The 26,868-nt window shown below is 40.5% G+C and overlaps 1 protein-coding gene across 1 annotated transcript in view; it reads right to left on the minus strand.

The window, feature by feature from the left end:
• The window catches only part of Thsd7b (thrombospondin type 1 domain containing 7B), an 863,852-nt gene that overhangs the window by 498,340 nt on the left and 338,644 nt on the right, over positions 1–26,868 (minus strand). The window contains exon 5 of the mRNA XM_050147880.1: positions 13,441–13,610. Within this exon, the coding sequence (XP_050003837.1) occupies positions 13,441–13,610 (170 nt within the window). The remainder of the gene's footprint in view (positions 1–13,440; positions 13,611–26,868) is intronic.

Raw genomic sequence — 26,868 nt, forward strand, 5'->3', positions numbered from 1 at the left:
TAAAGAATCTCTGCTCTCCTAGCTTGGGCAGTCCCTTATCGAAACATCAGAATTCCCAAACATATTTGTCTTCTAACACTAAATATCACAAATAATCAGATACAAATTGCTTCCAATCTCCTACACTTCTCCTGCAAACGCTCAACTCTATTCTTGTTGAAAACAAAGCTGAGAACTCTATCCATCTCCTAAGTATGGACCCTTCGGCTCCTAACATGTAAGTCATGGAGGTTTATCAGGACATGCGTGTAATGAAGCTGCTGTGGAAAGCTGAGCTTAAGAAGTATTTGATCTTCAGAATCGATTACAAGAGAATGCCAAGCTTCTTCGAGAACTCTTATATCTGACATAAAGAAGAGCAAAATGCGTTGACCCGTAAATGGGTCTAAAATGTACTGTACACCTCTCTTTCCAAAGGATAAAAGAGAAGCTGGGCAGAGATAACACGCTGAGCCTCAGAATGCTGAGAGCCAGCAGACTGATGTGTGGAATTTAGTCAACATATCTTTTAAGCTTTTACTCAGTCTCGAACTTGTTGGAAACTGAGTAAAAATTAATTATCTTTCTCTCTATAAAAGGTTACAGAACTTGGAGGATCTTAAAGGGAATTATCTCCACAGGAGATTCCTACGGGGTCAAGAGGAGAAGCCGTGTGGCTTACATAACATATCGGAATCAACCAGCAAATGGGAATCTGCAGCCTTAGCTAAAAAGCAATTAGGGTTAGCCAAGTCACTGAAGTCATTAAATGCTTTGATGTGGCAGCCACTGTCTCCATCCTGTGTCCCCTCCCACCCAAAAGACTTCCATTGGAATAAGTTCTCTTGGGAGCCCTGTGGTTCCTGGGGCTTCCTTCTAATCCAAAGAGCTTGAATAGTTGCCGAATTTAGCTGGTAAGAAATTAGACCGGTGAGTAAATTAGTGTGAGAAAACATAGCTTTAAGTTAGGAAAAAGGTAGACTTTCTAGGTGCATTTGCCTTTCCCGCGAGGGGAAAGCTCGGGAATAACATGTGCTGTGTTAGTGGTTTGAGGCCTGAGGCTCAGGTTTACGACTCTCACCAGCAAGGCTGGCTTCAGCTTCTTCAATCCACAGTTTGCTTGTCTCGGGAGGGTTAGATTATTACCAGTTTTCTTAATTTCCCCTACTAGTGAGAATAACCTGAAATTTTCTTGTTTCCAGGCCCCAGACTAGGAGCACAGAATTAGAAGAAGATCCATTAGAAGAATCCCAGAGAGCAATAGACTTATCAAAAATCAGAGGACTAATTTATTTTTGTAAAGAATGGTTCTTTGTCGTCCCCCTTGCTCATATGACCCCTCCTCCCTCTCTTCAACTAAGCTCCAGGGGCTCAGTCCAATGCTTGGCTGTGGATCTCTGCATCTGCTTCCATCAGTTACTGGATGTAAGTTCTATGATGACAATTAGGGCAGTCACTAATCCAATAACAAGGGCAGGCCAGTCTGGGCTCTCTCCCCACTATTTCTAGGAGTATTAGCTGGGGTAATCCTTGTGGATTCCTAGGAATTTACCTGGCACCAGGTTTAATCCTAATGGCTCCTTCTATCAAAATATCTCTTCTATTGCTCACCCTCTAAGCCCCTCCCACAACTCATCCATTTCGACCCTTCATGTTTCTATTTTTATCCTGTCTCTTATACCCCCATCCAGTTTACCCAGGAGATCTTAACTATTTTCCCTTTGGGAGCTCTCCATACCTGTCCCTCGTAGGGCACTCCTTTATACCTAGCTTCTCTGGGGTTGCAGATTGTAGCCTGATTATCCTTTGCTTTGTGTCTAATATCCATTTTTGAGTGAGTACATACCCTGTTTCTCTTTCTGGGTCTGGGATACCTCACTCAGGATGATTTTTTTTTTCTAGATCCATTCACTTGCATACAAATTTCATGATTTCTTTGTTTTTTACTGCTGATGGGGAAAACCATAGAGACAGCTGACCTGAGTTAATGGGAGCTCAGGGACTCTGGAATGACAGGTGGGGAACTTGCATAGGACTGAACTAGGCCCACTGAATGTGGGTGACAGTTGTGTGGCTTGATCTGTTTGTGGGGCCCCTGGGAGTGGGACCAGGATTTATTCCGGGTGCATGAACTGACTTCTACATAGGTAGAGCTTATTACCTATGGCAAAATGTTGTAAGAGCTAAACAATCACACACAGACTATATTATTTAAATAACTGCTTGGCCAATTAGCTCTAGCTTCTTATTGGCTAACTCGTACATCTTAATTTAACACATCTCCATTAATCTGTGCATCACCATGAGGCCGTGCCCTACCAGCAAATTTTCAGCCTGTCTGTCTCTGGCAGTGGCTCCATAGCTTCTCTCTGACTCCACCTCCTTTCTGCTAGTATTCAGCTTAGTTTTCCCTGCCTAAGTTCTACCTTGCTGTAGGCCAAGCAAGTTTCTTTATTCATTAACCAATAAAAGCAACACATAGACAAAAGGACCTCCCACACCAATAAAATATCTTGCTCAGTCTTGATGCAGTGGGAAGGGGCCTGGTCCTGCCTCAACTTGATATACCAGACTTTGCTGACTCCCCAAGGGAGGCCTTACCACCTCTGAGGAGTGGATGGGGGGGGGTGTGATGTGCGGAGGTGGAGGATAGAAGAAGAAGAGGGAGAATGGTATGAAAAATGAAAAAAAAATTAAAAAATGATTCCTTGTAATGCTTGATAAATGGATGATTAAATTGCCTCTCTCCCCAAATCCCATTTCCTTAAACCATCTTCTTAAAGCTTATTTTATTTAGTACTTTGCCTTCACGTAAGTAGATATATGAAAATTATTATTAAATCCATAAATGATTAAAGTTTATTTTAATGATACTCTCAGTCTTAAAAATGATGGATGTGGCCGCAGCTACACACAGTTAAGAGTAGACTTACAGAAGCGTATCAGCCCCTCGGGGCATCCTACCCAGCAGGAAGAAGAATTTCATATGTAACATCTGGGAAAACCCTGCAACATTCCTACGCCCTCCCCTTCAATGAAAGAAGCTCCGTTAAAAAACAAGGTATGATACCTACAAAAATGATCTTAATAGCAGAATTTCATCTCCATATTCCATACATTGCCTTCTCCAATAGGATGTACTTTTTCCCATCCTTAACCTTAAAAGGGGCAGGGCTGAAGTCATTTGGGTAATTACTAACATGCTCAAGGTTTAAGAGTCATTGTGGACAATACACAACAAAGTCAGAATTCCGTCCTTCTGACCCCCAGTGTAGTGCCTCTTCCTATTCACTTCCTTGGAGTCCTGATCCCATTATATCTTTTTTGGACACAGGAAGTCTCTAGTGCCCAGATGTACTTTGAGCTATAGGGAGTTGGTGTCACTCAAGGTTGTCAGGAAGCACACACTGCCTCAGATGACCAGAATTGACTTCAGGTGTGCAGCTGGTACATCAGAAAGCAAACCCCTTAACACAGCTGACACTAAATATCCATAAGTGGTACAGAAAATAAAAGCCAGAAGAGGGGAGATATAACAGATGATATAGCTGTAGGAAGCAATATTTCGGGTAACTGTTCTTCAGGGTAAAAGCCAGAAGTTCATCACTATTTAATAAAAAGAAAAAAAAAACCTGGGCTAGGAACACCACTCAGTAGTAGAACACTTGCTAAGCACATATCAGAGCCTGGATCAATTTTTGTCACTTCAAAAATTAATAAATATTATATCAATTTCTTAATAAGAAACAACTTTTAAGAGACAAAATATCCAATTATCTAACTTTCTTAGAATTGGAAGTGATTCAGATTCCAGTTTTTTTTAAAAAAATTTGTATCTTAATAATGTAGCATACATACTCTAAAAATTAAAAATATGCTCAACATATTTACCCTAAATATTATGAAATAAAAATTTATAATTCCCTAGGTCATCTTTTCCAATTTATCTCCTTCTATGAAATACCTAAGGAAGAATATTTTGATGCTGTGGTCTCAGAATGAAGTTATTCACCCATCACTGCAGATCCGAGTTTGTGTGAAGTAAATTCCAGTACATTAGCCACACAGGTCAGTAACAATGCTGGAATCATTTTGCATAATATCTCAAGAGTTTCTGCAGCAGAACTCTGTTAAACATTTATGTCACATAAAATTTTCTCATACTTATGAACTGTACATCAATACCTTATAATATCCATTTGATTCAGAAAAATATAGCAATATACAAAGCAGAATACTATAATTTTCCAAATTAATAGTTTTAACTGTATAGTTCAATTATATTAATTACACATGTGAACACTACAGAGTAATATATCTGCTAAAATGTTTCATACCCAAGGTTGCTTTCAGTCAATCTAAGGTTTTGGGAGATATAGAAACTGTGTTGTTTCATATAGTAGAGACAGCCCTTCCTGATCATAATTTGAAAACAACAATATTAGTTATGATATGCAATTAACAGTTCCATTTTCATACAGAGTAATATTAATGTCTATGTGTGTATATATGCATGTGTATATATTTTATGTATGATGAGGAAACAAAGCCCATTAGGTATATCATATATAGGTCAGCATTTGTTTTGATGGGAGATACTGACAGCTTGCTTCCTGGACTTTATTTTCAAAACTATTAGCAGGTAGCACTACTAATGCCAACTTCTGGGCTGAAGTTGGGTAGTATTTCTTTAAGCCACTCTGCAAGAGACCAGGGCTTCTTCAGGAGCTGTCCTCTTTAGCCACTATGTGTGCAGGTGTTACATGCCCTAAATGTGCTTCCGTTCTATAACTGGGGTGCATTATACTGACCTAATGATGATATTTTATTAGGTACATTGCTGTGGGTAAATGAGCCACCATTTGTCTCAGGCCTAGGAGTCTGATAGCTTCTATCAGTATCTGTGGAAACATTACAGGTTAACATAGTGTTCTTGGGCAGGTGATACATTAAACTCTTACAGAGCTTGATACATGGGTGTGCTACTTACTCAAATCTAAACTCAAAATCAGCACTCCTGATGTGGGATTCCTTTCTGTATGCTGTGCATACCATTGGTTAATAAAAGACAGCTTTGGGCCTATAGCAGAGCTACAGAGGAACAGAGCTGTGGGGGGTGGGGAGCTAAACTGAATGCTGGGAGAAAGAAGGCAGAGTCAAAGAGAAACCATGGAGTCTCTGCCAGAGACAGCCATGCTGATACTTTACTGGTAGGCCATGACCTCATGGTGATGAATAGATTAATAGAGATAGGTTAAATTAAGATGTAAGGGTTAGCCATAAATACGCTTAAGCTATTAGCCAAGCAGTATTGCAAATAATATAGTTTCTGTGTGATTATTTCAGGGCTGAGCAGCCGGGAATGAAACAAGTGGCCTTCTTACAACACACTTCTTCTAATGACCATGCTCAGTAATTTTGTTCCTTGCTGGGTTTTTCATTTATGTTCTAAGAAATCCTGGAGATATTTTATGACTGCATGTTCTGGATAGCAACATGCCACCTCCAAACTCATCATCCCGTCTTTCATGCAATCTGTAGCACTTCCCTTCACATATTGCAGCCTATAGGCTTCTTGAAGTCTGGTTGGCTTTGAATGTGATGCCTATTATCTAGAACCTCAGTGCGGTGCCCAATTTGTTAGCAATCAATTCAGAATGCCCTCCATCACATGAGAACTCAAAGTAGTGGGCCTGTGTTAGAGATAAGGAATGGCTACTCACACTTACCTACCCTAACAGAAAGGCTGCCAATAATGTGTCCAATGATTGGGCCAGCCTCTGCTAGCTCCTAAATACTTACAACTGCATCTCTCTGCAGGGAGAACAAGTTATATAACTCTGTTGTTGAAAGAAACTTTCCTGTTAGACCAGATTCCAACTCTAATTTTACAGATGAGGAGGCTGAGGCATTTTCATTTGAAAAGGAAATTTAAAGGCAAAGCCCTTTGCTCTTCTAGGATGTTAATTTATTCTTGCATTTGAAATTTGCTTTTTATACACCTGAACTGTAAGATGCATGGTAATATAGCCATGTAATCTGATTTCATCTTTCTTCCTCCAAATCGGGTTTGGTTTTCTCACATTGTGGGTTGATATATTCAGCCCCATTCCAAATACATGGATGACATGATGCTTAGCCTGTAGAACTGCCTTAATAAATGTATGAATAATTACTTTTAAAATATGAATAATTTGGATTTTTGGAATCTTCCATGGGTGAGGTGCTGTGATTTGATTTTTCTCTTCTTTAAAAACGAATCGAACTCCAATATTATTTCAGTTTTACAGATGAAAGAGCTAGAGTCTTACAGAGCTGAGGAACATCCCCATCATCATACACCTAAGGAATGGGACAGCTCATCCCAAACACTGCAATCCCCACCTCAAGCTTAAGATCTTAATTACTAAGCATTTAGACCTCAGTGCATCCAGAATGTACTGCATAACCCCCTGAGCCAAGAGAAGTGTTCTGCCACTTACGTTTAAAAGAAATACCAAGTTTTCTTTTGTTTCTCAGTATCAATGGAGGAAGCTTGGGAATGCGGGGTCTTAAACACTCAGTGGTGTCCGTATCTTATTCCCTAGAGTCTGTGACTATGTTGTGGAATCTGATAGGTTATTCCGTCTACGAAAGAGGGAAAATATAGGCAGACAAATCCCATCTGCAGAGCAATGCATGGAACATGTGCCTTTTCTGGATAAGGATAAAAAAAAAGGAATTTTATTTAAAAAAAAACTCTCATTGACATCAATCTATGCAATGATGCAAGAAACGGTGAAAGAGAATGATAGCTAGAACAGGCAGATTGTATTTACAGGTATAGATAAATTTTCCAATAGATTGAGCAGGAGCTAAAGGCCATTGGTAGTGAAGTATCAAGACATGTATTACTTTTCTCTTGTGAGTCCTTGGGAGAAAGAGATAAATGTAGGTCTCTAGGCACAGTAAGAAAATCCCTAAGGATCTGGGAATACAGTAAAAAATACAATGTGGGCAATACTACATTTAAAGTATCTGTAGATATTCAAACATATGTCATCTAGGTCTGCATACCATATCTATAAAGCATTCGGGCAACATGGGCAAAATTTGTCCAGGGTCATAAATATGATGAAATTCTAAAGAACAGTCCATCTTTGGAGAGAGAAGCTCAAAAGCTCTACCGTACAACATGGTGGCTACAGTTAGTAGTCACAGGCTTACAATGGCTAATAGTATATATATATCAGGGAGTCTCACCATCAAAGAAGATGAAATAGAGCCTAAATATTTTGAGTCAATCATCCCTCAGTCATCACATATCAAAGCATTTCATTGTATACCAGGTGGTCAAAGTTGTTTATTAATAAAGAAGAAAAAACAGAATCTAAAAATGTCTATCAGCCAGGCAGACGTGGCACAGGCTTTTAATCCCGACACTCAGGAGGCAGAGGCAGGCAGATCTCTGTGAGTTCAAGGCCAGCCTGGTCTACAAGAGCTAGTTCCAGGACAGGCTCTAAAGCTACAGAGAAACTGTCTCAAAAAGCCAAAATAAAATAAATAAAAAGACCATCAGGGATAGAGTCATGCATTCTATATAGAGACATAGAGGTCTTCGAATTAGAAAAAACACCCAAACACAACTGTTTTTCCCCCAGCTTTTCTCTTGATGTTGGAAGCATTTTTCTCAAGAGAATCCAAGAAGATGTATAGAAAATGCGAAGAACCTCTTAAATCTGCCTGAGCCCATAGGGATCCGATAAAAGTGTTATAGAATATTATTTTAAGGTATGTTACTTTTGTCTATGCTCTGAAACATTTGTTTAATGATGTAAAGCTATATTTGATTAAATAAAATTCACTTGTGCCCAGGAGGCTGCATCAACAATTAGCGGACAGGAAGTGGGAGTGAGAAGCAGGTGGAGAAGGGTTTATAAGGAGGGAGGGACAAGGAGAAACACCAGGGCTTCTGGAGACACACCAGCTGTAGAGGAGGTGAGCTAGGTGAGCTGTTTGCTCTTCAGCCTCTCTGAGGAGCAGAATTCCACCTCAACCTTTGAATCTTGTGTTCTTTAGAGAGACAGAGATTTAGTTAAGTTCCCTTGTGGCTTTCTTTGTAGGTGCCTGAGGGAACAGAATTCCTTCAGGCTGCAACTCTTGCAGCCTAACCACTGCTGATCAGAGCAGAGATGCAGTTGCTGATTTGGACAGCTGTGGCTTACAAAAGCAGCAATTAAAAATGAAGACAACAGGTAAGTGAATCTTCCTCCTGAGAGAAGGATCTAATGAGGAATTAAAACTGGAGCATGGGGAAATGCCAAAAGAGAGTTTGGAAAGAATACTAAAAATTTCCTGGATGAAGGTGGGTTTAGTAGAGGGATATTTTCACCCCATCCCACTTTCTGAGCATTTGCACGTTTTAAAAGACTTAAGCAATGGATTTGGAAGCAATAACTTCGTGTCAGAAATTCTGCTGCCAAAAGGAATCTCATTAACTCATGGCTTGGCCCTCAAAACAAATCCAGTCTAGCAGACAAAATGAAGTCAAGTTAGATGTTTAACTAAAGATTGTCAACATATTAGGCTTAGTATTTTTTTTTTCTGACTCTGAAAAGGAACATTTGACTACTCACTAATGGAGTGCAGGGTGTGTGAATGAGAGAAATGAAGAGGAATGTATCTCAAAGTCAGAGGAATTGCCTCCAATGAAACCTAAGGACACAGGCAGGTATTTGCATGCATTTGCTCAAAACGTACCTACTGAGTTCTTATCTACATTTTCCCAGAAGATGCTGGGATGTCTGCTATGATCACAGAAAGGGTGCTTGTTCTTAAGATTTATGCAAGGTGGAAATAGGAGAGTGAACATTGTAAGAACTGGATGATGAAAACAGAATCAGGGGGAAAATAAGATTATAAATGGAAAGAACAATAATAAATGTGGAGAAAAATGAAGAGATGCCCCTTGATCCCCACCTTCCATCACACCCATATTACACGTCACCTATAGTGATTAATAGTTGATTTGTCTCATTCTTTCTTTCAGAACATAGCCATCAAGTCTAATGGCTGACACCCTTTAGAGAACAGAGCCTATGTGAGAATTGGTGTTAGTGCTTTATGTGGGCAGTGAGACGTCATTGAAAAATCTATACTCATATCCATTCTGGATCCTTGACAATTTCTCCCTTTTGTGATGCTACAAGCTTTGGTTCCAGTAACATATAACATGGAATTATTAACTTAGTTGGGATAATGTTGAAAAAAATTGTCAGTACACAAACATCACACACACACACACACACACACACACACACACACACAAACCGAGGAAAAACACCTGTTTTTCTTCTTTACAAAATCAGATTAAGCCGGACCCACGTGTCAGCAAACATATCTATTTATATACAAGTCATTTTCCCCATGAACAATGTCAAGCACCTCCTTCTGCTACCCTGCGTCTTGTTTTTCAGCTCTGTCATACTCCCAGTTAAATCATGTAAAGTATTTCTTGAGCTAAATAAATTGAGAAGTATATAATGTCAAGAAGCGCCTGATAATTTTATTAGTGATAAAACAGGAGCTCTCCAGTACTGTTGCTAATCATAGTAATGTAATAAACATGCCCACATCACACTAACATAAGTTTGGTACAGTTTAGAAAATCACTGAACATAGATTTTTAGGAAGCAAGCAAGCACAGTCAATAAAAATCAACCTTACTTTAGACTTCCAGTGACCAGGTTGTCTCTCAATATTAAATAATTCTTTTTCCTGCTACAAAATGCTTTATATTTTTAGAGAGAATATTTAAGCTATATTCTCACTTATGTCTTTATCTAGTTCTATTTGTCAAATGATCATCTGTCTATCAATCATTCAGTTAAACAATTGATCATATGGTCTATGTTTGCCTCTATAATAAAGTTTATATGTATATAATTTTTACTAGCTTTCTTCCTGTTATTTCTAGAAAATTTGCCTATGCTGCATAGTTGTTTTTATTAAGATTATGGGTAGGTAGCTTTATAAATTTCTCCTTAGACAAGAAAGATGGAGTCAAACTCAACCCTGAAGTTCTTGTTCAGGAATCCATTACAATGACAAAATGACTCTCCATTCCCAAACATCATCTCACAGTTTAAGTGTTTGAGATACAAGCAGAGAGAGAGAACACAGTCTAATAGAATAGATCAAATAGGTTCCTGAAGCTTTACTTAGGATGTCATCCTTCCCTTCCCCCACTCCATCTCCTCTTTCTCTCTCTCTTGTTCTCCTTCTTTCTCTGTCTCATTCTTTTGCCTACTAATAAGATGTGTCCCCCAACGTTCACTCCTGTCTTTCCTTCACTGTTTGGCTAACTGAGGAGTATGGGGGTGAGTCTGTTGCTATTATATGTCTGTTCTTCCCTGCCAACTTTCCCCTGAAGCCATCATCCCATGAGCAGGAAATTTCCAAGGTGGAAATACCATGGTTCAATGCACTTATTTCTTTAGGCTCCAATAGGAGTCTCGTCAAGTGTTCTGTTGTGAGTTAGCAAGGGTTTTCTCATTCAGTTGTCTGTTTCTTCCTTAACACAAACAAGATGAAATGCTACCACCTTGTTTACACAGTTTGGTTGGCTCTTCTTCTCAGGGTGACGGTAAAGGGCAGTTACTAGTACTCTCCTCATGAAACTTCATTCTCACACTCAAATGTAATTACTGACTTCAGGGCCAATTTCTATAGACAAGTAAAGGGCATCTCTAGTCCTTGCCAAGACTGGGGAATATCTTCTTCCTGCACAGCCAAGTAAGTTTGCAAATAGGACTTGACCACTATGTGAGTTTCCTTGGCATATTGACATTTTAATATTCTTACAAAGAGCTGAGCAAGAAGAATTCATTCATTCTCTGCTTTCAAAGCCTAATCCTATTATCAAAACTAAAGCCTTAACTCTGGAGTAGTACAGAAAGCCTGCTTTCCCTAACACCTGTAAATTCCCTTACTCATTTAGTTTTCCTGAAGACAGTTTACAGGGTCACCTCGATACACAAGCCTCAGTCCCTACATTCAGTTCCTATGTTCTCTCCACTTATAATGAACACGGACCTCTGACAAGTGTTGGCTCCTCCATGAGAATTACCTTCAGGGGTTCTTAAATGATTTTGACCATGTGGGACCTGCAATGATCACAAGACTTGAAGAAACCAAAGCACAATTGCTAACTTTCTTTGTTAACGAAAATACAGGAGATTGTTGGAGGGAGAGCTTTATAATGACAACACCTGGGACATAGACTAAAGTAAAGCTGGCCCAAGATAGAATGCTTAAATTTTTTTAATAGGTCAAGAGAGATGGTTTCTATCCAAGCCTAATAACTTCAATTTGATCCCCCAAATCCAGGTAGTATAAAGGCAAAACTGACTCCCAAGCTGTGTCCTCTGACTTACACACAAATGTGGCACACATGCATGTATACACATATAAATAAGTTAATTAATTTATCTTAACTTATTAAAAATGAAATGACCTTAGTTTGGTCATTTATTACTACCTTAGCAACAGAGTTGGAAATAGATAAGTCCTACTGATCTAACTTGACAAGACATCACTGTCCTATACACTATAGAAACTCAAATGTTATCTTGTATTTAATTTGAGTGTAGAAGAAATTTGTAAACCTCTGGGCTTGTCAAAGTTTTCCTGTGAAAGATAATAAGAATGAGAGAATTTACCAGGAAGGAATGTAATGGACAAATGTTCCTGCTGGTCACTTAAAAATAGAGAGCGAAATAAAACCTTTGATAACTACTACAAAGTAAGTGGAACACTATCTCGTGCCTTCCTTGTGGTTGAGCTCTGTTAGAAAAGAGCTTTTCTTGCCATATTCAGCTTTGAACAAAAAGACATGGTTGAGTCACACATGAGTGTATTCGTAACCCCAGACATCCCATCCCCCAGAACCCAGGGATTCCAGTGGGCTCAGTGTTTCCACATGAACCCAAGTGTTAATTCTGACATGTGCCCGGGGCCTAGGACAGTATCTTCATTTTCCCATGCTTTATTCAGATGGCACTCAGTCTGTAATGAATTGCTCTTTCATTGTGCAGTGTCTGTTCTTCTGTACTAAAACGCCATCTCCTCTGCCTAATCTAGTTTGCTTTCCATTGCTGGAATAAAAACACTGAGCAAAAGCAGCTTGGAAAGTACTTAGTGGACTTACATTTCCAGGCCATAATCCACTGATAAGGAAAAGAAGTCAGGGACTCAAGCAGGAACTGAAAGAAAAATCATGGAGGACACTGCTCGCTAGCCAAGGACTACCTGCCTAATGCTATCCACATTAGGCTGACCCTTCTACATCGATCATCAGTCCAGACACCCTCTTTCAGATGTGCCCACAAGTCAACCCAATCAAGGCCATTCAGCACCTGAAGTTGAGAATAAAAAAATGTCTAGGACACTGCCTGCTATGCACATTTTCATAAACAAAGCTGGCAATGTGGTTGAAGAAATTTTGGAAATAGATTTATTAAAAATAAGATCATTTGTAGAAGAAACTTTAGAAAGATGAAATTTCAATAGAAGACACAGAGTCAAAGCAGAAATAGATATTCAAGCCTTTGCCTCCGAAGCTCCTTGAACTGCAGTCATGAAGGAAAGGGAAGAAGAGAGGGGATGAGACACAAGCAGCCTCAACGTTTGAAAGGATAACCTGGAGCCTTCCGTCTAAATGCTGTGCCTTGCGAGTTCAGAAGAGTTACTGCAGTCTTGTTTTCTCTGAAACACCAGGTATGTAAGCTGTCAATTTTCCTCAGTGTCCTCAGAGAAGAAAGCACCAATTACTGGTTTTAAGCAGCACAATCCGGAAAAGGAGATCATTTAAACTCAAAGCCGTAGATGCTTCTAGAACTCTGGGATTTGCCACAAAGGTGAAGCTAGCAGGAAGAGCTCCACAGAATAAAGATCATATGTTACCGTCTTCCCAACCAAAGTCCCCAAAAGTTCCACAGTTCAAGCCTATCACACCCGCTGAAGATTTGTCCAGCCTCAATTTTCTAAGCAGCTGGTAGAAGTCACAGCTTCCCGTAGAGTGCTAGCATTGTCCTGCACTCTTGTTTATTCAGTCAGTCAGTTAGCTAAGATCTGAGCCGTTGATGCCGAGGGAGCCAAAAACCATTCTCCTTTGAATGGACACTGGACTGCCATGCCCCAGTGGTTGGACCCTCACCTATGTGCATATGAGAATCACTAGTTTAACATAGGGAGTTATTATCCAGAAAGCAGGGTATGAAATTGGGAGAATGAAAGAATGCAGGGTACTCAGGGTAGCTGAAGGTAGGTAATACTGAATGAATATGATCGAAATAAAATGTACAAAAATTTCAAAGAATAAATAAATATTTATTTTCAAGTTAAGAAAAAATACTAGGAGAAGTACTGGGGTGGGTTCTCCTTCCAGCCAGTCACACCCTCTACCAGGAGTTGGCTGCCTACCTTCCTTGGCCCTCGATGAGACGGCTGCTGGTAGACTTTGGGCACAGTACACCTCTCGAGTCTGGATCCCACCACCACAGACTGGTCCTGTGTCATGCCAAAGTGGGTCCTGTTGCTCCAGGAGAAGAGAGACTTGACATTCCTTCCATTCAGAGGTTCTCCAGGAATACCTGTTTGGTTTGTTTAAAAGAAGAAGAGATAATGAGGAAAAGTATCCAGCTCAGAAGAAATCAGGCAACGACATCAAACGCGCATGAAAATCTTTCTCACTGTGTAGAAAAGTCTCCTGACTTTGGGTTACTAAATCCCCGTTATTTCCTAGAGCGAATCACACCTGTCCATGGTGGCAACCGACAGCACAGTGACTGGACTGAGGGAAGGGAAGTAAGGAAAGCAGTGAGTGTGTAAGTCAAGCGGTGGGTGTGTAAGGCAAGTGGTGGGTGTATAAGGCAAGCTGTGGGTGTGTCTCAGCATGAAGTGGAAGAGAGAGAAGAATTAGAGGATGGATCTGGAAGCACAATATGACAGATGAAACAGTCAATGACAATTACCAATCAGACTTCCAGATGACTACATGGAAGTTAGTTTTCCTTTTCAATTAGTGGAGGAATGTATATTCTTGAAGACATTTTCTTTCCAAATAGGCAAATTGGTCTCTAACATCTCAATCATGATGTAGAAATCATTTTCTCCCCATTTAACACCTTGACACCGGGATAAGCCAATTAAGATGAATTCATTAAAATGTGCGTTAAATGTTTATTAAAATGTGTTAACACTGCGTATGTCACTATGTTTAGTCAATGAATATTTTTCAACACAAGCAGCATGCAGTTATTTAAACTGACATAGAAATGAGTCTTCCTGGCTTATAATTAATGGGCGAAGAAAGATTTTAAAACAGATAAAACTAAAGCAGTAAAATGCAATAGAGTTTATATATAATTTACAGAAAGCAAATCTACCACCATCATACCTGGGTTCCCATCTTCCAGCATTATTTCCTTTTGTGGGTTATTACAGCATTCCTCAAGTTCAAATCATTAATATAACCCACAGCATCCTCATACATACACAGACTCATTATCTTCTGGAATAACAAAGAAAACCTAAGACATTCTCTGATGCAAGGAAAGATTTCTCAGCAATGTGATTGCTTATAATAAAAGTAAAATATAGTAATTATTACTTGTCACTAAGACCATAGATTTCAGAAACAAGAGTGAGATTGAAAATCAAGCAGCAAATATGAAAATATCTAAAAGTCTTGATAATGATCAAACTCTTTGCAGTGGATATTATCATTCTCAAAAGCTTAGAAGCCTGGAATCATTACTCGGTGCAAAGTTTATTCCACAGATGAAGATGCAGACAACCCATCCAGGTTTGTTGTAACTCGATTTTTCTCCCTTATTATTTCATTTCCACACAATTTCCCCAGGCTCAAAGATTTGTGGACAAAGGATGACTGGGAAGACAGTTCAGCTGTGCGAGTGTGAGAACGTGAGTTCAGATGTCCAGCTCTCAGGTGCACACCCCAGCTAGGTATGGAGAAATGAGGTCCCTGGAGTCTTCTGGCCAGCCAGTCTAGGTGAATGCATGATCTTCAGAATTAGCAAAGGACCTTGTCTCAAAAAAAGAAAAAAAAAAGAAAAAAACCAAAGTGGAGAGTAACTAAGAAAAATATCTGCTGCCAACCTCTGAACCTCTAGTCTCCACATTTATACACACACAAACTTATATGAACACATACACACAGCACAAAGCAGTACATAACAGTGCATACAAATATATAAATATACATACATACACACAGGAGTAGGGATTTGTGATAAAGAAGGAATTTGGAGCCCCAAGGTCAAATCTTCCTCCTTATAAGTGAACATAAACATCCCTCTTCTAATTCCTGGATGGCGGAAAGATGGCGAGCAGTCTGAGCATGAGGCAGCACTTCTCCAAAGGAATACCTACAAAGCCACCCATTTCTAACTTCTCACTCCACTCCCTAGGGTCGCAGGAGTGAAAGACTTGGCTCTGAACTGTGGAACACAGGTAGCTGCATTGTACAGAAAAGTACAGTGAGGTTGGTGACTGGCTGTGGGACTGGATGGTTATTCAACTCTTCGCCTTCAAGAGTTCTTCATTTTGACTCTCTTAAAGAAGTGTTTCCATTTAATAAGGAGGTAGCTACAGCAACTGACTCCAGCCCTATAAGACTGGCAAATGTGCTGTGTGCAGTATACTCTGTGGTGTATACCACCGCAAATGCACTGCCTTAAAAAACTCACCAACTTTACCTGAATAGGAGCTAATTGCTAATTATTAGTTCTTCAGCTTGATCTCCAGTTCTACTTTCTCATTCTTAAGATGCAGGTAATCACACCAAACGCTGAACTTGTCATATAATGAAAGTTAATCCTCTTTCTATTCTATACCACACACACACACACACACACACACACACACACACACACACACTTCTCCTTTTACTTGAGACAGGAGCAAATTTATTTCAAACTTGCTTTGAACTTATACTTGCTGTATAGCTGAATATAACATTGGGTTTCTGATCCTCCTGTCTCCGTTTCCTGAGTACCCCAATTATAGCTAACTACCATTACATGTGATCTATGTAGTGCTGGTAATTGAACACTTGAAAGGCAAACACTTTACCAACTGAGTTACATTCCCATTCCCTGTGAGAGAATGAACAGTCTACACACACACACACACACACACACACACACACACATTTATTCATGAGGGTTTCATTGGTTTCCTCAATAGTTATATATTTAGTCTTACCTAGCTGCCTCACTACACATGCACCTACACACATACACACACAGACACACACACAATGTTTGATGTGTATATATATATACACACACACACACACACACACACACACACATATATATATATATATTGATTTTCTTGGCTAATGAATAAACTGTTTTGGTCAATGACTTAGCAGGCAGGAAATCCAAACAGAGATAAATATAGGGAGAGAAGGCAGAGTCGAAAAGATGCCATGTAGCTGCTGAAGGAGACAGACATGGAAAACTTACCAGTAGGCCACAACCTTGTGGTGATACATAGATTAATAGAAATGGGTTAATTCAAGATGTGAGACCTAGATAGAAATACACCTAAGCTATTGGCCAAACCCTGTTGCAATTAATATGGTTTTTGTGTGATTATTTGGGTCTGGGTGTCCCGGGAGAGAATGAACAGTCTACACACACACACACACACACACACACACACACACACACACACTTATTCATGAGGGTTTCATTGGTTTCCTCAATAGTTATATATTTAGTCTTACCTAGCACCCTGTATGCTCGAACATTGTCCTGACAGATAAGATGTTCCCTCTGGGGCAATAGTGCACAGATCTACAGCTATTAACACAACTCTTTTTCAGGCAGTTGGATAACATGATCATTTAGTAAAACAATCGCAGTAAGTTCCCCCTGGGCTCATGACCACCTGAGCCATGCATTCTTCACCAGATTTATAGTGCCAGACATGAATTCACTCCTGTGGTAGGCTTCAAATCCAACAACAGTTGTAGGGTAATCCGACTGTTGTTAATAGCTGTAGATCTGTGCTACTGATGAAAGAAGCTTATTTTACAGTGGGCAGTGGTGAAGGCAGAGTAATAAGAATAAGAGGCTGTGGGTGTCCAGCCATAGGTTGATCATCTATATCAACCACTTCAAACCTAAAGTTCAAGAAAACTGGGGAATAGAGGGAAGAACAGAGGCTGGGGAAGAGTGCTTTCCTCTGGATGTGACAGGGTGGTTTCACCCATAACTCAAAGTCACTGTGACACTAGACCTATGCAAGACTGAGCTAGCTAAAATTCCAGTGCAGATCAGGAAGAGACTCCCAAGGTTCTACTCTACGCCGAGGAGTCACTGGTAGTTGATGGCTGCTGAGAAAGGAAGAGTGTCCTTTCCTCAGGGCTGCAGCCACTGGTAGAATGATGCTTCTATGCTTGGTGCACATTCATGGGCATACAGACAGAACTTACTGGGTTTATTTCACAGAAAGAAAGACAGAACATGGAGATAGAGGGAGTTGTGTTGGGGAGGCTTAAGAGGACCTGGAAGAGAAGTGTGAGGTGGAAATGATCAAGATACATTCTATACACATTTAAAATTATCAAAGAATAATTTTAAAATGTTTTTAAATTCTAAACATCCTATATTCTATATTTTCTAATGCCACATTCCTATTCTAGAAAACAAAATGTTGAAAAGAGCATGGAAAACAGTTTAGCATCATTGCAAGTCAAATGAGGAATAAGTTACCTTGTACAAACCACTTTTTCAATTAATTTTTCACAACTCTGTAATAATTAGTAATGGATAGATTTTTGGAAGTCATTATGAAGAAAAATGAAAAGGAATAGTTTAATGATGGTGATTTTACACAAAGCAATAAGATCTCTGTTGGTAGCTTATTAACCAGGGAGACCCAACTTCCGTTCACTGGCAAGTGACAAAATTCTCTAAAGAAAAATGGGGCATTTGTTACTATCACCATTGTTTCCCATCCCTGAGAAAATACCAACTTGGCAAGAGGCAAAGGAAACAACAGAGCAGTAAAGGGCATATGCTCCTTTTTAAATACAGATTATTTCATAGTCTTGGCTCATCTCTTTTCACTTATATTTAGTCAAAAATCACCCAGCAACCATGAGAACCAAGTGCCCTGAATTCCACCAGCCTGAGAGAGAGTGTCTCTAGGATCTGACAGAATAAGAAATCAAAGGAGTACGCTCAGCTAAACGCTACACTCTCATGTCTTCCAGCATGCTTGTGGTGGCAGTTCTTTGCAAATGCGGGCTCCTTAGCCTAGGATGTTCTCTTTAGTGGATGAGTCTGTGTCGATGGCCAGGTTTTACAAACCCTGCTTTCTAACTCCAGCACCTTGCAGCACATCATCACGCTGCTCTCCTGCTTAGGAGGGTAATATGGAGCCTTATAAACCAGAGTCCCATGTCCTCTGGGGAAGCAACATCCTGGAGGTAGCTGTGGGAATGCCTCCAGTAGAGTAGATGAATACCAAAGGAAAGAAAGGAGTAAGTTTCTGTGCCTCCTACCCTGGCATGGGTATAAGATCAATTTGTGTTTTCCTAACAGTCTGACTCAAGAGAATAAACATGACAGTTTATTTGGGCTGTTATGGTGTCGGGTAGGATCCAAAGTGAATTTAGTTTGGCTTGGTTGTTACTGTGAATAGAAGAGCCACAAAGTCGACTCTGGTGAAACTGAATGCAAGCTCAATGAAAACAGGTGCTCTGCCCAACTTGGGTAATGCAAGAACCAGCAAGCACTGGTACTGGGTGGAGGAACTGGATCCCGGGCTGAAATAAAAACATAGATCTTCCAGAGGTCCTGGTGATATTGTCAGTGGTGCCTGTCCAATAACACTTCTCAATATTAAGATATTTACCAGCCGGTTGTTTTATAATTACACTACTATAGTTTCACAAGGTTAAATTTCAACACTTCGGAGCCATGAAAGATTCACAGGGGGGGAGGAGATGAAAGTCAAGCAGCAGACAATCTAACTGTGAAAATTCACATAATCACTAACAGTTGCCAAAACAAGTTACTGAAAGGGGAGGGAGTTCTTTTTCAAGAAAGCCCTGATATCAAATCCCCCACACTGTTCCCATGTCAGTTCTTTTGGGGCAAATCAACCATCTACTCAGGTGGTCACAACTAGGGGACCCTGATGTTAGTGAGCAAGTACACATCCAGTCACTCTAAAAACCCATGCACTACCAAGGGGGCAAGGCTGCTAGCACTCCAAATGTAAGTTACACTCAGGCAGAGCTGAGTGAATGGACAGTCAGGGACCGGAGACTGAAGCCAGAGAAGACCTACCAAGCAGCTCTACTGGGAAAATAGAAAGGCCTGCTCAGAGAGGCCGTTCATCTCTAGGTCATGCTGTGTTTACCCACCCTTTTCTCCACAGCAGCATTCTGACTTCCAGCTCTGTGCACATCGTGAGTGACTTCAGACAACAGGGAGCCTGACAGAATCCAAGATCCAGGGAAGACATCAGAGTTTCAGTATCTAACATGGCACTGGACCAACAGGAAAGAGACAGACAGAAAGAGAGCCTCACCAAGGAAGACCAGAGTCCTGAGTGAAAAGAGGAAGAGAGCAGAGGACCAAGTAGCTGTCAGGGTTTTAGCAGGTCAGTGAACAGGTTCAAACGTCAAGCTGAGAAGGCTTGGCTACTAAGAAACATACAGAGTCCACTGTGGTGGGAGAGATGCTCTAAGCCTTAGAGTCTAAGGGCAGAGACCTGGAAGCAGGCTACACAGAGAGCCTTGCAGGTTGGTGTAAGGGCAATTATTTCCCAAAGGCAAGAGGAAATTACGGGAAGTTTGTAAGGCAGGGATGGGGTGGGGTGGGTGACAACAGGACAAAGTAATTTCAGTGCTAAAAGAATCACCCAGGAGAAGAATGAAGAGTGGGAGTAGGTAGGGAAAGGAGAAATGAGGGAGAAATCTTTGTAAGCCCAGGGTAGCTAAAGTGCAGAAGTCATGGTGGTGGGTGCATAGAGAAGCAATTGCATTCTAGATCCATGTTGAAGGTGGAAACAACTTTCTAATAGATTAAATGCTGAGCAATTCAGCCCTTTTCTGTCTGTTTACATTCTAGAATCTATTTTCTGAAACATGAACTCATGCCTGAAACTCACTGGTAGTCTATCAGTACATCTGCATTCTATATAAATGTTAAGATTTGATACGCTATCATTCTCAGGTGCTATCCACAGCCTAAATAATAATAATATAATAATAACAACAACGACAAAGTAAAATCAACATTATGAGGCTTGGGACCCGGTTCAGTGGTTAAAAGCATTTGCTGCTTTTGCAGATGATCCAAGTTCAGCACCCACGTTAGGTAGCTCACAGCCACCTGTAGTCTATAGTGTCAAGAGACCCAACATCCTCTTCTGGACTCCATGAGCACCTGCATATAGCACACATATGCACCTGCACATACACATGTATATACATAATTAAAATAAAAATATATCCTAAAGTTAAAAATAAAAAGAGACCATGAATCTGGGAAGCTGAGGAGGGGTGAGGGTACTGGGGAAGTTGGGGGGAGTCATGATGGATGGCTATCATTCATAAAAATTGTATAAATTTCAAATAGTCAAAATATTAACCGTTGTAAAAGATACTAATGTAACTACTCTAAGAGCAATCTTCTAAGTGTGGAAACACATTTCTCATGCAAATGCAAATGACAAAAATCTAGGTTAGGACAGGGCAAACTTAAAGTCCTGGAGTTAAATAATAAATAACTCCGGCAGCTTGACTTTTAGAGTAACATCCAATTTAAGGAATTCTGTAACTAAACCTATCCCCTACATTGAGAGACAAAGGAAGGGGGAGTTTAAAATTCTCTTTCTTTTGGCAATGAGTACAGCTCTCCTAAATGAGCAAAGCTAAAATTAGAAATGAAGAAGTGTTCAGTGACAATTCTTTAAAAGATCTCCATCCTGCCAATGTGTCACCTAAGACACCAGCTCCACGGTCGCCTCTGCCCTTCGAATCTAGGCTTTGACACTTTCACAAGGCTCGGGACTGCTCAAAGGGTGGACTTCCTCTCTCCCTCGTCGGACAGCTAAGACGTGAAGCCAGGAATACGGGGTAGAATCTGAAGTGAATTGATGATGACCGATTGACAAAAACAATCGCATTAGTTAACGGCCATGTTTTGATTGAGCACATATCGATTTGCAAACACTCCTGGAATTGAAACCCCAGTGAAAGGTATTCCAATTAAATGTGTGCGTGTATTAAAAATCAGTGCTCTGCAGCGTGACTAATTTATGATAATGTGTTTTGTCCTTTGAAAGTTGTAAATGCATTTGGAAAAGAATTAACTTGTCCTTTTTTTTTTTTTTTTTTTTTTGTAAACAGACCATCAGCATAAGGGAACTGGTCAAGCCTTTATACATTTTATGCTCTAGTAATTTTTTATTGGATAGAGTGGGCTATTGATTATGGAAAGCTACTTTGAAAAGCAAGGCTCTCGGTTCCTCAGCAGATGGCTTTGCTAGCCAACCTCCACAGATGTATTATTAATAGACTTCCATCGCTATGCAGAGCACTTAACAGTACGTTAACTTCCTTACGCTAACCGGGGAACAAATCTTCCGTCCAGCAGGACTCATGAAACCACATTTACCAGTAATAGATAGATCCAATAAAAAAGGTGCCAATGTCCTGAGGAAATAATTTCAAATTCTTAGAAAACTTGTTTCGTTTCTGAAACAGATTCTCCCTGGTGTTCTGGGGTATGGCTCCTTTACTTCTCAATTGCTGCAGAAATCTGTTAATTTAAACAACAATGGAAACCATGCCTCCTTAAAGAATCCATTAATCTATCTGACAACTCTTTATTGAGCCTGTACTATGTGTGGGGTATTGGGTGCAATGAGAGAAATCAATGGGGAGAAGATCTAAAAGATGTGAGTGGTGATGAGTGTTAGAAGCCAGGTTGTGACCAAATCCAGGCTGTGGTTTCACTCCTTGCCTTATCTGGGGTAACATTTACTTACAGTCGTTACGATCTGGAAAATTAGACCTGCTATACACAGGGAACATCTGAGACTGTGCAAGCTCTCTGTAGTCATCCCTGTCTGGGGTAGTTTCTACCTGATCATTTAGAATGGGCTAATTTCAGATGAGTTTTACAAACTGCCTTTCATTGCTTCACACACATTATAAAATAACCATATGCACGCAATAAAGTATACATGCAAGTTATTGTTTCTATCTTTCTGGCGCTTGAGCAGACATTAATTCACCCAGTGTTTGCTGAACACTGAATATGAGTCAAATGCTATTCTAGGTGACTTGCTCTGGGAGGAAAAAAAAAGGGGAGCAAGTAAGGGAGGGAAGGAGGAAGGGAAGAAAGGAGGAAGGGAGGGAGGGAAGGAGAAAGAAAGGCAAGCCCTAGGCATGTGTGAGAACTCCCTTGCTAAACTACTCTGTTTGGAAGAACATAGTATGCAAAATTCACAGGATAAATAAACCAATGCTTTCCATTTCTTCCTTTCTGAATTATCCAACTATTAGCTTCATGACAGACTGAAACAGATTTTGAAGGGAAACTGCCCCAAAGCACTTTCTTATTTTTCAATAGGCAAAGAAAAGAGAGAGAGAAAGAAAGGCTGATATCTGGGGTTGTGTAACCAGCAAATCAAAAGGCAATGTAGGGGCCTGGAAATGTCTCTCAGTGTAACTTTCCATATACAGACTTTATGCCAAAGGTTTCTACCCTACCCATAATACAGATAAATTTACACATGTCAGTAACAAGGAAGGAAGGGAGGGTTAACAGGACCCATCTATTCTGTGCCAGCGTGAAGTATTGAAACCACATTTAATAAATTGGCTTTTCTCTGTGGTAATGCTGCATCGTCTATGTGACACCATTAGCCATGCAGCTTCTGCCTGGAAATTGTCTGACGAGGTGTACTCTGCATTGGTCACTGTCACCATCTGGTAGTGCTGCCTGCTACTCAATCCCAAACTTTAAATGATTATGTAAGGGGTTGAACAGCCATTTTCGTATGAAAACTTGTCTCCTACAAGTGGCTGGCAGGAGGTGTCATTTCTAACAAAGATGTCCGCAGGTGACTCAATCAACATTCTTGTGTGATTATTACAAGGTTTTCCACTAGAACGGGGTTCTGGGTTCTGTTGTAGTTCTTCCCTGAGGGGCTAGGAGTATGACTAAGCCCCGGCCTTTGCTTTATTAAGACTCTAGTAAACAAGGCTGCCTCAGCTTGCACAAGTCCTTGAGAGTTTGGGCTTGTGGATCAAATCCTTTGGATGTTACCTGGGACACAGGAACAACCGTGGTCCTTGGCATTTGTTTTCCTTTTAATGTTTCTTGGTGGATTCCATATCATGCATTCTGATCCCCCATACCACCCTGTCCCCTCGAATCTGCCCTCTGTCCTTGTAATCTCCCCCCTAAAACAAAGCTAAATTTAAAAGAAAAACTAAAAACCAAACCAAGCAAAAATGAAAACAAAACCAAAAACCAACATAAAAGAAGACTCTGGTTATGGAAGTTGCAGTGTGGCCTGTTGAGACAAACTCGTTAGTCTCTTCATCCTGCAAGTGTTTATTTACCGCTAGACATTACTCTGGCTCCTGGCCTCTGGCTTCTGCTATATCACCTATAATGGCCTCTCACTGGGGCTCCTCTTGCATATCCTGTTGTTGTCTTTTGTCATGGATATCACACTGTTTTGGATCTGTAGGTTTGTCCCCTTCACACGCTCCAACTGTTCATAGATTTGGTAGATGTTGGGGTGGGCCAAGTCATAGCCCTGTGTCCAGGCCTCGGTAGTAGCTGGGTTGCTTAGCTCCCTCTCTTGTCCTCATTGTCACTACCCAGATGAGCTCTCCGGCACTGTCTAGGCTAGCTCACCCAAAAGCCCACAATGAGGAGCAGGACAGTCAGCTTGCTCTTGGGCCCTCAGATCCAGGTCTCCCTCATTCATATCACCAGGGCCAACTACTATGGTAAGGCACGGGGTCCTCTCTCCCAACTGCTGTAGGGGGCATATGACGGGGAGGTCAACTTTCCTGTTCTCTTACCCTGAGGGTTGACTCACCTGTAACCCCAACAACAAGGTCAGCTCTAGTGTGTGCTTCCCAGATGAGGTGCATACCTATGGTGAGGGGTGGGGCCCTCTTTCTCAAGTCCATGAGTGGCTCTCCCCTGAGGGGTAGGGCCAGCTCTCCTGATATAAAATTCAGCTAAGGTCAGGACCAGCCATACCAGGGCCAGTGAAGGGCAGGGCTGGCTCAGCACAGCGTTATTCCAATGACCCCTCTGCCATGGTGCTAGGAGTTTTTATAAATCGCATATCTTTTAGTGTCTGAGGACAGAAAGCAATAGCCGATGGTAAAGGAAAATGCCAAAGAACTCAAGGTCACAGGTGAAAAGGAGACCGATTTCTCTCCCATGCTTATAACCCACAGTAAGTGTTTAGGGCTATGCTGGAGCTGAGAGAGGAGCACACAATTACTTTAGACTGAGTGATATTGGAGAAGGAGTTTCTTGGGCTGATCTTGAGTCAGTGTCGAAAGAACACCCTTAAGACAAGCTTAGGGGTGTACAATGCTAATTCTTATTCAGTTCCAAATGTCCTTACAAGCAAAACATGGCTAGACCTTATCTCCCTTCAGATTAAGTCAAGCAAGTTCCAACATGTTCTCATTCTCAAGAGTGCCTTAAAAATGGCCCCTCTTATTTCTGCTTCTTTCGGCACACCCGTGTCAAGGACTGACTCATTGGTCATGGCTGTAGTGAGTCAGTGGAGCCCAGCATCCTCAACACTGCGATAGGGAAAAACACTTGTTTGCAGGGACTAAATCTCTTCTCCATAACATGCTTTTCTGGGAGTATTTGCCCCCTAATTTCCCAAGCAGTTATTCACGTTCTTTAAATAATATCCCTAACTGACATAGCCCTTGTTTAAATAAACTTTCTCTACTAACACAATTTAATTCTGTAAACAGTGCTGACCAAGACCACCACAGCATTCCAGAAGTTTCCCTCTGTACCTAATATTAGTATATTGTTTTTTAACAACTTGGGCACCAAAAATAAATTTTATGTATGTTATTGTTTGTTCTTCCTTGTTATTGAAGTCTGTTTCCATGAAGGGAGGGGCATGTTTCTATTGTGCTCTCTGAAGTCACCCTGGCATTTAACCCCATGCTTGGCAAAGAACAAGAACTCTGTGTTTGTGTATTTGTTTAATGATCAGCCATGTTTTCAATAGAAAAGACAGAGAAAGAGTAAAGCCAAATCACAATGTGAGGGTTTAATCAAAACAATGTGAAGAATCAGAACCATGCATTTTCCTGCTACAGAGAAATGGAGTGAATAAAATTGCTTGATGTATGTGGACACTCATGAATTCTGGGATGGAGATGTGGGCATTTGTATTTCTTAATAGATTTTTGTTTTCATTTCCATTGCTCACAATGAATTTTAATCACCAATGTCCAATGAGAAACAAAAGCAGATCCGCAGCCTTTATGCTGTGTGGTCCATCTTCCCTGTGGTAGGAGCCACAGCTCAGAAACCAGATAAATAAGAAGGGTGGCTGATGCTGATGTCTCTGTTGTTATTCTTTTTATGCCCATAACTAAGGAGAAACATTAGTTAACATAGCATCTCTGCAGGCAACAATGGTTGGTACTTCGGAGATTTTTCCAAGAAGCTCATTTCCAACAGGATTATCATTTGAAAGGGTTTGATTTTGTTTTTAAATAAATGTCAAATTCATCCATGTGTTCAAACAACAAAACTAGAGGGTCAGCTTGTCATCAGAATAATCTGTTAGTCTCTGCTTCCAGATATTAAATACCATGAATTATAAATGAATGAAGACCATTAAAGGACTTCACTAGGGGTGCATAATTATCACAGTCCCAACTTATTTTGCTGCTAAAGAATGGCACAGAGGGTTACATGCATCCAGCTATATATATCTCACCTGGATGTCTATCACCAGAGAAAACATCATGATTCTCAGAGTGATGTGGAGAGACCGTGAGTGAGTCTCCAGAGAGTTCCAACATATGAGAAACTCTCTTCTTTTATGTAGCCCTCATATTTAGTTCATTTAGGGCCCTGTTATAATACTGGCCCACAATAGTATATGCTGATAGATCAAGATTCTATTGTTATAGGCACAGTATTAAAAATCTGAATTACACACCCATGAGGAAGATTTCCAAAATACACAGAAACCATAGTTTTATTCATCCTGTGACTACTATAATCTGCTGTTCAAGGAAAGAGAGGATTTTCTTTATGCAAGGGTCAAAATTATACCACACCAGCAATGGCAGCCCTTCGGTACTCTCTTTATGTCCTAAGCACTGGGCCTGGGATTTTACACACCTATAATGTAAGTGGTATAAAACTAATAATCCCACTATGAAGGAAAGTGTCCTAGAGAAGATATGTAGCTTTTTTGAGATGCCACATCAAGTAAATGATGGACATAAAGTCTAATACAAACATCTCCAGCCTTGAAATAGAAAGAGATTATAGTTGTATCATCTGCAAGCCCCCAATTTACTTGAAATGAGTATTTTGAGACATGGTTGTACAATGAACAGTCTGAGATAGATTCTATACAATTGTGCTGATGTGTGAAGGACAGTGAGCTGAACCCTACTGAGCTACTGATGTCAGAGGTGATAATCTTCTGAATCTGGAGTTGTAGAGATGGGTTAGTGATTGAGAGGTGATTAAGAGTGGACTGCTCGTGCAGAGGACCCAAGTCCAGTTCCCAGAACTCACATCACACAGCTCACAACCATCTGCA

The sequence above is a fragment of the Alexandromys fortis genome, unplaced genomic scaffold, assembly GCF_014885135.2.
Source record: "Alexandromys fortis isolate MF-2015 unplaced genomic scaffold, M_Fortis_MF-2015_v1.1 scaffold_58, whole genome shotgun sequence".
Taxonomy (NCBI): Eukaryota; Metazoa; Chordata; class Mammalia; order Rodentia; family Cricetidae; genus Alexandromys; species Alexandromys fortis.